Source organism: Elgaria multicarinata, chromosome 12 (assembly GCF_023053635.1).
Source record: "Elgaria multicarinata webbii isolate HBS135686 ecotype San Diego chromosome 12, rElgMul1.1.pri, whole genome shotgun sequence".
Classification (NCBI taxonomy): Eukaryota; Metazoa; Chordata; class Lepidosauria; order Squamata; family Anguidae; genus Elgaria; species Elgaria multicarinata.
In genome coordinates, this window is record NC_086182.1 from 6,075,805 (window position 1) to 6,089,930 (window position 14,126).

At 45.7% G+C, this 14,126-nt stretch overlaps 1 protein-coding gene across 1 annotated transcript; it reads right to left on the bottom strand.

Annotated features, from left to right (window-relative positions):
* Nucleotides 1-4,123: 4,123 nt before the first annotated feature.
* LOC134407444 (small serum protein 2-like) lies at nucleotides 4,124-12,994 on the bottom strand. The gene is made up of 4 exons (XM_063139225.1): nucleotides 12,881-12,994; nucleotides 10,795-10,888; nucleotides 7,245-7,374; nucleotides 4,124-4,258 (listed from the first exon to the last, which is right to left on the bottom strand). The coding sequence occupies exons 1-4, from the start codon at nucleotides 12,881-12,883 to the stop codon at nucleotides 4,153-4,155; spliced, it is 333 nt and encodes a 110-aa protein (XP_062995295.1). The 5' UTR covers nucleotides 12,884-12,994; the 3' UTR covers nucleotides 4,124-4,152.
* Nucleotides 12,995-14,126: the final 1,132 nt, after the last annotated feature.

The window sequence follows — 14,126 nt, forward strand, 5'->3', positions numbered from 1 at the left end:
ATCCTGGTTGCCCTCCTCTGAACACGCTCCAGCTTGTCTGCATCCTTCTTGAATTGTGGAGCCCAGAACTGGACGCAATACTCTAGATTAGGCCTAACCAGGGCCAAATAGAGAGGAACCAGTACCATGTACAACATGTACACTAAACAAGTAACATGTACAGTAAACCGTGGCTAGTCATTAAGGAAAGGTTTCCTGGAATAATGTTTTTAGGAGGTGCCAAAAGGAATATGAAGTTGGTGCCTGCCTGACCTCCAGAGGCAGGCAGTTCCATAGGAAGGAGGCCACCACGCTGAAGGCTCTTCCCCTGGTGGACTCCAATCAGAGGGTGGGTATATGTGCCACGGGCAGCAAGACTAGTTGAGGACGGGCCTGTCCACTCTTGAATGCATTTGTGATATAATTCCTCCACTCTACCCATCAAAGCATTGTCATGTGTTCCTTAAAATCATGTGTTGTGTAGGGTGACCATATGAAAAGGACAACAGGGCTCCTGTATCTTTAACAGTTGCATAGAAAAGGAAATTTCAGCAGGTGTCATTTGTATATATGGAGAACCTGGTGAAATTCCCTCTTCATCACAACAGTTAAAGCTGCAGGTGCCCTGCCCTCTTTTAAATCTGGTGACTCTAGTATAGTTCCTGCACCTTTAACTGTTGTGATGAAGAGGGAATTTCACCAAGTGCTCCATATATACAAATGACACCTGCTGAAGTTCCCTTTTCTATGCAACTGTTAAAGGTACAGGAGCCCTGTCCTCCTTTTCATAGGGTCACCCTAGTGTTGTGGTTAGTTTTTAAATTAAATAATTTGGAGCGCAATTCCTCCACACACACACACACAGGCAAAACATCTGAGGAATTTCAAGATAAGTCAACATCTTTTGTGAAGGCCGGTGGATTTCCTCAGGGGTGGTTTTAAACATCCAAATCCTTTTGCCTAAAATGAAATGCTGAGGTGGATTTTGTGGGGAGGGGAGGTTCTTGCTCAGCTGCAACATCAAGGAATTTTAAGGAAAGTAAAATCACACACACACACACACACACACACACACACACACACACACACACGGTATATATAAAGGAAAACTTGTGACACTTCTCAGTCATATCTAGGGCTGGCCCCACTGATAGGCAGCAAATGCTGGGGGCGGGGGCAGTGTGATGTTCAGCTGCCTATAATTGCATTAAATGCAAATATTTGTCAAGCTATTATTTATATTGTTTAATGGTGTGCTGCTTTTAATGATGCACTGATTTTAAACGTTTGAATTACCGTATTTCTTCAATTGTAAGTTGCCATCGATTGTAAGACGCACACTAATTTCAGTACCACCAACAGGAAAAAAAAACCTAAGACACACCCGCGATTCTAAGACACACCCCGTTTTAGAGAAGTTTATATGGGAAAAAAGTGTGTCTTAGAATTGAAGAAATACGGTAGTTGTATGTATTTTATGGTGTTTTTATTAGTGTTGTACCCCGCCTCGATCCGGAGGGAGAGGCAGGTAATAAATAAAATTGTTGTTGTTGTTGTTGTTGTTGTTGTTGTTGTTGTTGTTGTTATTATTATTATTCATAAAGTTCCAGGGAGTAAGCAGGCCTCGAAGTACTTAAGATTTGTATCCACAGGTTGGGTTTGTATGGGAGGGGTTTGAATGCCTGAGTGCTGATTGGATGGTGGAGAGGGAGTGCTTGGATTGGCTGTGTGAGAGTGGGAGGAGCTATTTACATGGTCAGTGTACTTAAGGGCGGAGAGTAGATTCTGCATTCCGCCATTATAAAGCAGTAATTGGGGGGGGGTCATTCCAACATTCATAAAATCAAAAATGTTTCAACAATCTTGCTGAAATTTACATGTGCCAGAAAGAAATGTTGGTTTTACTTACCCTGAAAATTTCAAGAAGATTGGTGAAAGATTGAGGGAAGGAGGGCAGTTTAAAGTACAAAAAAAAACACCACTTAACTGAATCAAAAGGGCTCTGATAATATAGGCTGGCAAGGATATGTGCCCACAAAATCTTGGGGGGAATGAGCCCCTTAACCATCAATCCAGTGGTGGGGTCTTCTTCCTCATTCCTTCTAGTTGGTGGAATGGCTTTTCTTTTTTTAAAATTCCCTTCAGTTGATTTTTAATGAATATTTAGTCATCCCATTAGAGTGAATACAGAGGACTTTTTCAACTTTAGCAAGACACACGCTCAGTAGCGTCGCTCTCCCCCTCCCTCCTACCTCAGATAGATGTGTGCTGAAAATAAAATGGCCTCCTGGCTCCTGTAGCACGGTCATTTCCTTAGTGGAATCATCATTCCTTATGATGGTTGGCTTTTGTTTTAACCGAGGCCGTACCACAAGGAAGCTATGGAATTGAATGGGATTGAAACTTTAGTTCATAAGCCACCCTTGGCTTTCTGAGAAACAGACTCAGCCTGGTTCTTGCCTCCCTTTGGAGAGAAAAAGGGTTCTCTTTTCTCTTTTGGAACGTGTTTTCCTTTGGCTTTTTGAGAGTATTTGGGGCTCTCTTTTCCCAAGGCCAGTTTGCATCTGCGCTCCAGCGCAAAAGTATTTTTTTTAAAGAAAAAAGTCCCGACCCCGCTCCCCCCCTACCCCCGATGGCTCTAGACTCTCCTGAGCCCGGCTTCTTCCCTCCGATGTCACCCACTACTCGCAGGGAAGAGGGAAGAAGCCGGGACAGCCGGCCACACCACCCGTGGTCCTCGGGATCATCCTGGTGTTGGCTCTCAAACCCGAGAGCCGGATAGGTCTTTGCCAATGAATAGATCAGGTCGGAGAATGCAAGTTAAAATTTATTAATGCATTAATGTTGCAACATGGAACTCCAGCGCAAAATGCAAATTAAGAGTTCCCCGAACAAAGGAATCCTCTTGAATATATAGACTCTGATTACATCACTTTGTTAGTAACATTATTGGCCAGTGCTCTTCTCTCTAATGGACTTTACTGGACCCTTGCTCGGATAATCAAACTAGGTTACATTGCCAATACAAGGTAAGGTGAATACAATTCATACATCACAGCTTACGTTCGACGCTGATTGGTTGAAAGTTTTTCCTTTGTCTAAGATGCACATAGAATCCGCCATGCAGGAATGTTGAGGGGGCGGTTCTTAACCTTTCACCTGGAGCATAGACTTATTCCACAGAATGAAATTCCTTTCTACACACATCAAATTCCCCCCTTCAAGGTATATAACTTTTTACAAAACAGACTTATACCCCTTGATCATATTTTGCATCTCTAGGAATTTCTTTGCATCTTCTCGGTTCTTCTGGCAATATCCCGGGGAAATGGAGGGATCATCCCTCCCTGCTCCCAGGATCCCCTATGCATCATGTGGACACACAGGGACAATCTCGGGACAATCCCCGGGATATCGCCTGGTGTAGACATGCCCTCTGCTGTGGCACCCTGGTTGTGGAATGCCCTCCCCTTGGAGGCCCGACTGGTGCAGACGCTGGCTTCACTTCAGTGCCAAGTTAAAACATGGATTTTTATCAAACCCTTTGAAGGCTAAATTGCCCAACATTGCACATAGTTTTAATTATTTTTACTGCTTTGAACTTTTTACTGGTGTTCGCTTGCTAATGGTTTAATATGTTTTTAGCTATGCACATTATTTATTGTTATATATCGCTTGAATTGGTTTTATCTGTATGCTGCCCTGAGATCCCAATTAAATACAAATGTTTTAATAAATAATTAAATGTCCATGGGAAACAGGACTGTGCCCATGGCCATCTGTACCCATGGCCACCTCTGCTATACCGGCTACTGGCCCTCCTTTGAACTCCTCTCCAGGACCAGATTCAACAAGAATGCTGCATTCTAGGCCCTCAGCCTATATTCTGAGGGTTGAGTTACTTTGGACAGCTGTTGTTAATTGTTTGATATATCCAGGAGCAACTTTTGGATAAAGCATTCCACCAAGGCCTGCTTTCTATTCGGAATTATGTCAGGTGAATCTTCCTAAATGCTCATGGGAATGTACCTGTGGACATCTGTTGGGGTGGGGGTGGGGTTTGCAATAAAAATGAAGATGCCAAGAAAAGCCAAGCAAAGCACTGAGAGATGTGCAAGTGACTGATTTATTCAAGTTCCCATACATGGAGGGACTGGAATGAATTTCCATAGCTTAGGAACATGGTTCTGAAGGGGCATCAATCTTATAGAACTTATATTTGCAAGTTTCTTTATCGATCACTCCTTTACACCCTTCAACCACTGCAATACCACCGTATCTAAAATGAAGAAGAAGGAGAAAGTGTCAATCAGGATTTATCTTAGCTTGCAAGCATCTTTTAAGGAGCACTACCATTCATCTACCATCTTTTAAGGAGCATTACCAGTTCAGGACTTGCCAATGGCTATTTAAACTTCCCACATAGGCATGTTCAAGGGGTGTGCCGAGTGTGCCTGGACACACCCTAATTTCCCGGGGCCAACTCTGCTTTCCCGTGCCCCCTCCCCTGCTCTCCTCGTCACTACCCAGGCCTGGCCCCAAGGTGGGTTGCTGCCTGATGGGTAGTTTCCTGCATTGAGAAAGGGGTTGGACTCGATGGCCTTGTAGGCCCCTCCCAGCTCTGCTATTCTATGATGCTATGATGCGTGCTGCTGCAACTGCCACCACCATGCCTGCCCATGCTGCCACCGATTCTGCCACCCCACCCACCCCACGCACCTGCCTCCCCCACCACCGCCACCTGCCTGGCTAGCCAGATGCTATTTTTCTCTTTTGCACATGTATGTATGTGCACCCTGCCTCTCCCGGAGCTCTCAAGTCTCGTGAGACTTTCTGGGATGAGGTATCTGAAGTCTTGGATGATTTCAGACATCTCATTCTGGAACTCTTACAATACTTGAGACTCCTGGGAGCGGCAGGAGTTCAGCAAGAGGCCAGCTTCCCTGCCTCTCCCAGAAGGTACGTGTAGTGGCTGCCCAGGCAGGCAGTCTTGGTGCTAGGTAGGTGGGACCAAGAAGAGGCCCCACACTCAGGTGCCTCCCAGCTGCCAAGGCTGCTTGCCTAGACAGCCAGCTGGTCATGCCCACCGAGGAAATCATGGGAAGGGCAGGGGGAGGCGGTGGGGGGCAGGGGATTGCAAAGGTGTGGCAGGTTTTCACTTCATGCAGCGACCTGCCTTGGGCCAAGCCTGATCTCCCTATTTCTTTTCTGGGCTCCCTCTTGCGGAGCACCAAGGCGTTTGAGACACCTGCCTACTTGCCTGCCCTCCCCCTCTGTGAATTTGTCCAGGAGTCAGAGCTCAGGGGCGGCTGCCACGAATAAAAAAAGGTGGCACGGAACGAGAGACAGAAGGAGTGGACTTGGCGAGGTGGCGGCGGCAGCATCAGCAACGCCGGTACAGGTTTGGCTCGGCGTCTCCCTCGCTCCCTCTGCTCTGCGCAGACATCCTGGTCACCGTCCCGGCATCTCAGTCCTACAACCCACAACTTCTCTCCTGCAGTGGGGGTTGGGGGTGAGAAAGCACGCAGTCCCCCTCCTTCCCTTTAAGGCTACAATTGGAGCAGTTTGGTGGTGGTGTTGAGAAAGAGCGCCTTCCCCTCCTCCACTTCAGTCCGGGCCTGGGAGGTGCACGGCCTCATGAAAGGACCTGCACACGCCTACGACTTCCTGATGGAGGAGCGGTCTTGCAAAATGCTTGGCTTCATTCAGGGAACTAAGCTCAGGAAAACGGAACTTAAAATGGCCCAGAAGCCAACGTTTGCATGGGAATCCCATAAACACAGGGCATCTCTTTTTGGTTGTGCAATGTGCCGAATGCCCGTTGTTGCATAATGAGCCTTTTGCAAATGTGCCTGGGTGGCACCCATTAGCACTGTGGAGCAGAGGGGCACTAATTCTCCACAATTCAAGAAGGACGCAGACAAGCTGGAGCGTGTTCGGAGGAGGGCAACCAGGATGATCAGGGGTCTGGAAACAAAGCCCTGTGAAGAGAGACTGAAAGAACTGGGCATGTTTAGCCTGGAGAAGAGAAGATTGGGGGGAGACATGATAGCACTCTTCAAATACATGAAAGGTTGCCACACAGAGGAGGGCCAGGATCTCTTCTCGATCCTCCCAGAGTGCAGGACAAGGAATAACGGGCTCAAGTTACAGGAAGCCAGATTCCAGCTGGACATCAGGAAAACTTCCTGACTGTTAGAGCAGTACGACAATGGAATCAGTTACCTAGGGAGGTTGTGGGCTCTCCCACACTGGAGGCATTCAAGAGGCAGCTGGACAAGCATCTATCAGGAATGCTTTAGGGTGGATTCCTGCATTGAGCAGGGGTTTGGACTCAATGGCCCTGTAGGCCCCTTCCAACTCTGCTTTTCTATGATTCTATAATACTTTTGCAAAAGTGAACAGTCAGGCAGCAGAGAGACAGAGGAGAAGACGGAAATGTCCAAAGGAGAGGAGGGAGCCTCTCCTGTCTGGTACATTAAGGTCTCTCTAACCCCAGCACCAATTCCTAGGTATTTCTTCATTTAGAAATACTGGGACTCAGGCTGACCTAGAAGTCGTAGTCAATGACCTGGGAGCCCTGCCTCCAGTGCAGCCGTGCCCAATCTGGCACCCTCCAGACAGTTTGGACTACAACTCCCAACACCCCCATGGGTGATGCTGGATAGGGATGATGGAAGCTGCAGCCCAACACATCTGGAGAGGACCAGGGTGGGCAAGGCTGCTCAAGTGAGGGAATGCTGATTGGGATTACTCCGAGGTTACCTGAATGGCACTCTGCATATGCTCACCTGCAATCTTTATATCACTACTATAACTTGCACCATGTCTGCTTTGTTGATCCCTGGTCAACAGCTGGTGAGCTTTTAAGTAGGGTGACCATATGAAAAGGAGGACAGGGCTCCTGTATCTTTAACAGTTGCATAGAAAAGGGAATTTCAGTAGGTGCCATTTGTATACATGGAGAACCTGGTGAAATTTCCTCTTCATTACAACAGTTAAAGGTGCAGGAGCTATACTAGAGTGACCAGATTTAAAAGAGGGCAGGGCACCTGCAGCTTTAACTGTTGTGATGAAGAGGAAATTTCACCAGGGTCCCCATATATACAAACGACACCTGCTGAAATTTCCTTTTCGATACAACTGTTAAAGATACAGGAGCCCTGTCCTCCTTTTCATAGGGTCACCCTATTTTAAGTATTTCAAAGAGCCCTAATAACCCCCATGGCAATTGCAGGGTGTGGGTGTGGGTGGGTGTTGCCTACCTGGAACAACATGACATTCCACTTTTGTGGCACTCGCATTCCATGCAATCAGCTGAATTCCAGGTAGAGCCGAACGGGTGCTTGCTGCCATCAGTTTTATCGACACACCCATCTGGCTTCACCAGTTTGCCTAGGAAGAAGAAACCCTCTCAGTTTTATCTGCAGGCACGGCAGAATCATTTCACTGAAAACCAACTCTTGAAATGAATGATTAATCTGAGTAAAGACCCTGCAAGACAATTCCAGTTGCGCTCTCTCTCTCTCTCTCTCTCTCTCTCTCTGTGTGTGTGTGTGTGTGTGTGTGTGTGTGTGTGTGTGTGTGAATCTGATTCAGTTCCTATGCTTTTGACAGCAGCTGAACTGCAAAACTTCAGCAACCAAAGCTTTTCCTGGCATGGGCAGAAGGAAAGGGAAAGGTTTCACCAGAATCATTTCTGTGTGCCCAGGTTGCTAGTGAAACCACCAGAGTAAGGTAAGTTAGAAAGGTGACAATCCCAACCATGGACATCCTCAGGGTTGGCTCCAGTTTTCTGAAGGCCCTTGTTCAATACCCCCTCCGTGGGCCCTCTCCCTCAGTGAGCCTAGATTCTGACCAGCTGCTCTTGCTCTCAATCATCTTTCTCATCATTGCCACCACCGGCTAGCTTGGCAGGCACAGAACCAGGGAGTAAGTAGGCCCTGGCATCTGCTACTACGCCTTCTCACCACCACCATTGTCTGGGCCAGAGCAAGAGCTTGTTAATGGGCCCTTGCTGGGGTGTGGGCCTTTGTCAGCCCTGGCCCTCATTTGAAAAATCACCCACCCCCCACCCCCCGCCAAAATAACCCTTGCCTGAGTTGGCAGGTCCATTCCTGCAGACACTTGTAAACTTTCAGTTGAATGGGAGGTTGCACAGAGGTGCCTGTTTATGATCAAGTGCCTCCACACAGGTATATAGAAACAGATGCCATGAGTTTATGTCAATGGTGGCATTTTTCCAAGACAATGTGATTGTACAAACGGCAACGGTCACAGCCTGCCAACGGACCCCGCACGGGTAGTCTTGCCAAGGCCCCTGGGCATCTGAACAGTTGAAAGAAATAATCGATCTGAGAGTCTGCAATAGAGGTGTGTGAGAGTTCCATTGCTGTTTGAAAAACAGATGAAAATGCCCCCCGCAATCCCAAATGTGAGCACAAACATGATCACATTTTCCAGGAAAAACTTGCACATTCTCAAGCATGTGATTGCATTAACAATTTACGTCCTGCTTGAAAAATACTCACTTTTTCACAAAGGACTCGTTTTTGTGCTTTAATCAAAGAGGGGAAATTGTGGGGAGAAGGACATTTTTCCTGTTCAAAAAAGGATATTGTTCCTGTATGAAAAAAAGGAAGCTCACATCCGGGAGCAAGAAAGAGGCAGAACAAAGACTGAGGTGGAAAATGGAGAACAAGCTGGCACGTCCCTCATTTGCCCATGCCTCGTCTCCAGTATCTTGACAAATTACACAGGAAAGAATAGTCCATCAAATAGGGCCTCTCCCGTCCATGCAACTCACACAGTGCAATCCTGGTACACCTGTCTACTCAGAGATAAGTCATTCTAAATTCAATGGGACTTTCGGCTAGATATGTGTGTTTAGGATTGCACCCTTAGGATCTCTCTCAACATCTGGACCTAACAGCTGGCTAAGAAAGGACCAAGTCAAGCCTTGTTTGTGTGGGGGTTGGGCAGGATTGGATTTGGGTCTTTAAAGCCAGGGGTTATCTGGAAAGAGACATAAATGGGAAACTACTTTTCCCCAGGTCCTCTCTCTGACCTTCAAAGAGGGATATAGGGTGAGAATTTAGTTTGGTTTGGAATTAGATGTGAACTTACGTAATTCACACATCCCAAACATCTATATGAATCAAAATGCAGTTGTGCACCAAAATGCATACTTTTCTGAATATTGTGAGCAAATTTGTTGTTTTTTAAAATGTGCATATTAGGAAAAAGTGCACACAACATGGACATATTACGGGGGAAATCCACAGAAAATCTGCACAAAATATGGGGGGGGGAGTTCAAAAAAAGTGCACAAAATGATTAAGAGAAATGTGCACCGCCAAATGCCCCCATTTTCATGCAGATTTTTAAAGATCAATTTCACAAACTGCAGCAGAAATGGGTAGGAAGCACTGTAACCGTGGAAATCTTCCCGGCTGAATCAAACCGAACATGAAAGAATTGCCAATCCATTTGACAGACAGAAATCAGAGGAAGGCAAGGACCTTCATGACTGCTGTGCAGCCTGCAGGCTGTCTCCTTTTCAGTCCCCTTCAGCTGCCTTGTGTTGCAAAATGGACAGGGGACCTCCTGCAATCTTTTCTCCTTTTCTTATTTTAAACAGCGCAAGAAGGTCAGTATTTAGCTCAGTGCAGTGAATTCTAGAGAACCGTACAGCTCCTTGGAAGCTTAACCACGGATTTTTCGATGAGACGATCAGTGGAGGTAGGTAACCTTCCCTGGTGAGAATTTTTCCCAACAACGCCACCTCCTACTGCACCATAAAGTCACAGGGAAGCCATATCCTTCGACATTTTGCAGAGGGAAATAGACACATGCCCGTAACCCCCTGTGGACAATGGAGGTTCAAAAAGAGGTACAGGGACACCCAGAACCACATAAAACATACTTAGCGTCGGCTTCCACCATCTAGAGACTCTCAGTCTGCTAGGACACCTCTTATAAGTGAATCAAAAAGGATCTTGCTGATTATGGGAAGTCCAAAATGCTTATAAAAGAACCACCTGGTTCTAGCAATTGTGCATCACTCTCAATAACTTGCAAGTTTCAGTGCACTTGAAGCCTGGTGAGATGGAGGCCTTGTGCGTGAGTGAAATAGGTAGGTTTCCTGTTCTGGATGGGGTTGCACTCTCTCTGTAGGATCAGGTGTGTGGTAACTCTGGATCCATCTTTGTCACTAGAGTGGCCTCGGTGACTCAAAGTACCTTTTGCCAGCGGTGGCTGTTCTTGGACCAGGATGGCTTCGTTGCCCTGGTTCCTTAAGACTGGGCTGGAAGCTGCAGTTGCTGCACCATGCTTTAGCTAGGCTGCTGAATGAGGTGACCAATAGGCAGCACATTACACCGGTGCGGAAGGAACTGCACTGGCTTCCTATTTGCTACCTGGCCAGATGTACACTTTTGTGGCTAGTATACAATAGCGACATTACCACCCTCTAAATACTAATACATGTGATGTGGCACTTACATGGGTCTACAATTGTGGGGGGGGGGGGGAGAAATGCCTCTCTAGCAATTTCATTTAATTAGGGGTGCTTTAGCTACAGGATTCCTAGTCCTACCAATCAGAAGGCGTTGGGTAGCTATTCCATTCTTTTTCTTCTTCATGCAGGGAAATGATACGATACAAGCTGCACTTAGCCAACAGGATAAAAAGGAAAAGGGAGGGAAGGGGCCGAATGGATCCATTCAGAATGCCAGTGTACCACAATCACCCTTCCTAGCATTTTCCAAGCACTAAGTAAACATTTGCCAAGATGAATAGGCTGTTCGACATTACCATCTTTAAACGCTACTTTAAGTAAATCATGAGTGCAGAATCCATGGCAGGAGGCCAATGTGAAACAGAGGACAGCCAGGCTGAAGAGAGCTCTCTGAAAAAGAGACACAAGAAATAATAATAATAAATCAGCCAGGGAGGCCTTACTATTTGTTTGTTCACATTCTTTTTTTTTTAAGTGCTCAGCATCTTCAGGTTCTGTGAAAAAACATCCTTAATATTAAGTTTATGTCATTGTGATCATGTACAATTTCATGTGGGAGGTTGGGTTTGTTTGTTTCAATGCAAAAAATAGCATAGAATTCAACAAATTACTGCAGAAACATCAGCCTGTGTATATAGCTGTCTTCGAAGTCAACCCAGTTGGGATAATCAGCCAGGCTAAGATAATAATGATGTATTACATTAAAGTATCTCCTGCTTAGATTCCCCCCCCCAAAAAAAATTTGACAACATTACCATCTTTACCACACACACCAAAATGAGACAAACTGAACAAAAAGGGAAATAAAGAAAAAGGGAAATTCCAGAGGTAAACACAGACCACATTACTTGAGTATTGAGTATGAGTATTGGCTGTAAGAGTTGATTGAAATGAGTCCCAAATAGCCATTGTGAATCTATCAGTGGTGAACCACAGAATTAACATGTTTTTGTGAATGATAAATAGTGTAATGCAAATGGTGCAAGCAGTATAAATGCATGTGCATAAGAGACAGTGACATGTGAATGAGTTGTGAGGACAGGTATGTATGACAGAATGGATGGGACATAGGCAAAGTATTGCAATAAAAGAACCCTATGAGCTTCTATACATGAGAAATTTATTCCGTGCTAGTGAATGGACACTCACAGAAGTTTGTGGGTCCTTTACATGACACTGTCAACCTCCAGGATGTCTCTTGCACTTTCCCCCAGTAATCTCACTTTTAAAATAAATAAATAACTGAATATAATGCAGTATTAAAATAATCACTGGATGTCTCCAGCATGTAAAGTTGGCATAGTGCTATAATTCCACCGCTAGACGGCACTTTTTCATTGAATGGAACAGCATTGCAAAGAGGAAGTTTTCAATTCCAAATCACATAGTCGCTGGGCATGTCTACACCTATGGGCTTTCCAGGAGAATCCCCCAGTGTGTAAATGCCTTGACGTCATCCTGGAAGAGAGGAGGGATGTTCTGGCATGGTGTTGTTGTTTTTCAAACTGGAGATGTTTGTATAGCAACACGGGCGTGATTTTGCACCAAAGTAAGGTTTGTTTGTTTTTAAAAAAAGGACTTCAAACCTTGGCACCCAAAGATGCCAAGAACCATCCATGGGATGGCAAAACTGCTGCCCCCCCGATGGGCATGGAGTTTCCCCGTCAGCTCTGTGCCCATTTGCTGAGGCCCTACTCACAGGGAGGAGGGAGGACCTAGGAGCCCGTGCCACACTGCCTGCATTCCTCAGGGTTGTCCTGGGACTGCGACGAAATCGTAATATATCCAGTCCATTTTATCCCAGGACAACTGAGAAGTCGTCCCCAGTTGGCCCTGGGATCCACAGGGACGACCTCCAGCTGACCTCAGGATAAATGGCTGTGTAGACGTGCCTGCTGTCTAAAGGAGCCAGTTGTAAATGCAGAAAAACTCCAGAAGAAGAAACCCTGGTAAGGGTGAGGGCTTTTTTCCTTAATGTAGAGGCAACCGATGACCTTGGTTCTTCCAGGTGGCATGGCGGTAATTGTAATAAGGGTAAGCTATAAGTCAAAATACCTATCCAAATGTTACACCAGGAAAATCTGAAATCTACACACAGAGAGAAGATATTCTGGATAACTGGATGTGTAAATCATTTACTTTGCTTTATCCCATGTCTGACTTCCAAAGAATGCTGGCCAAATCATGATGTGGCTCCTGACACTGTGGCAAAGACAGACCAGAAGTCAGTTGGGTTGGTACCATCTGAAGTACCTTTTCCTCCTACTGACAGTTGCAATACACACATCTGCCTCACCACTCCTGCCTTTCCAGCATTTTTCTTCAATCCAGAGTAAACAAACACTTGGCCAAAGAGGAGAGCAAAACCCTTATTCTGCTTACCATCCTGGCTTCTCGGTGTGCAGACAGCAAACGCTTCGTGAGGAGAAATGACACCTAGAGCAAGGAGGAGTGTTCCTTGCCAATGCCTATAAGGATGTGATTCCCCAAATTTATAGAAACGCCACAGAAAAAAAAGAGAAAAGGAGAGAACACCCTCCTGTTCAGGGTGAATGAATTTGCCCCTTGTGTACGCATGCACACGCACACATAAAAAAAACCCTCACTGCTGGGAAGAAAATATTTGTTCCTGGTTCAGTTAGTATTTGTTTGGTACAGAGATACCTGTCGTAAATGGGTGACTCTTACTACCTTCACAAATACTTGTGTTGAGCACACAAGGATTGTAAATAATCAGGGGCATGTGATTGGGCTGGTCCTGTCCGGGGTTGGGGGGGGGGAACGTGGCTGTAAGTCAGCATGTGCCCTGGTTTGGCAAAGAGAGTGGCAGGAAATGGAAGAATGATGAAAAGGTGACTGGCGTCAGCCACGTTTGTAGCATTTGGGACATCTGCCACTTCACTCAGATTTCTCTTTTCCCTCTTAGCCTAGCTGCAATCCTCCCAGTAGCTGGGTTATGACATGTCCCCATATATATAATGCATACACATAACTATGGATCAACAGAGCTAAGAGACTATGGCCTTAGCTAGACCTAAGGTTTATCCCGGGATTGACCCAGGGTCATCCCTGTTCATGTAAATGACACACAGGATATCCTGGGAGCAGGCAGGGACGACCCCGGGATAAACCTTAGGTCTAAAAGTATTTTCATGTATATATCAAAATGTACAACATCTTGATGTCTAACATCTGCTCCTGCATCTTTACAGCTACTCACTGTTCTTACATAGTTTTTTAGACAAGAGAATAACTTTAGGTCATTTCACTTGCATGAGATACTTTTGAGTTCAATATAACTGAACTTCAAAATTAAGAATTAGACTATGTTCACGTTAACTTTGCTTTGGACCAGTAGTTATATGGTTTTTCATACTTGAAATCTTTATAAAGGGAGGTGTAGAATTAGACATCTGACCAAGGCCACGCCCCCTTGTGGGCCGGTCATGTCAAGATGGGCCCACCTTGGGGGCTGGGCATGTTGGGCACATCTCCTTGAGGGTGGCCATATTGTCCTCCTTTTTGCTTTCCAAAATATGGTCACCCCAAGAGGAAGAAAAAATATATGAATGGGGATCAGAGGTCCATTCTTGGGTTTAATTGTGATAAAACTCCCAAAAAAGAAAGA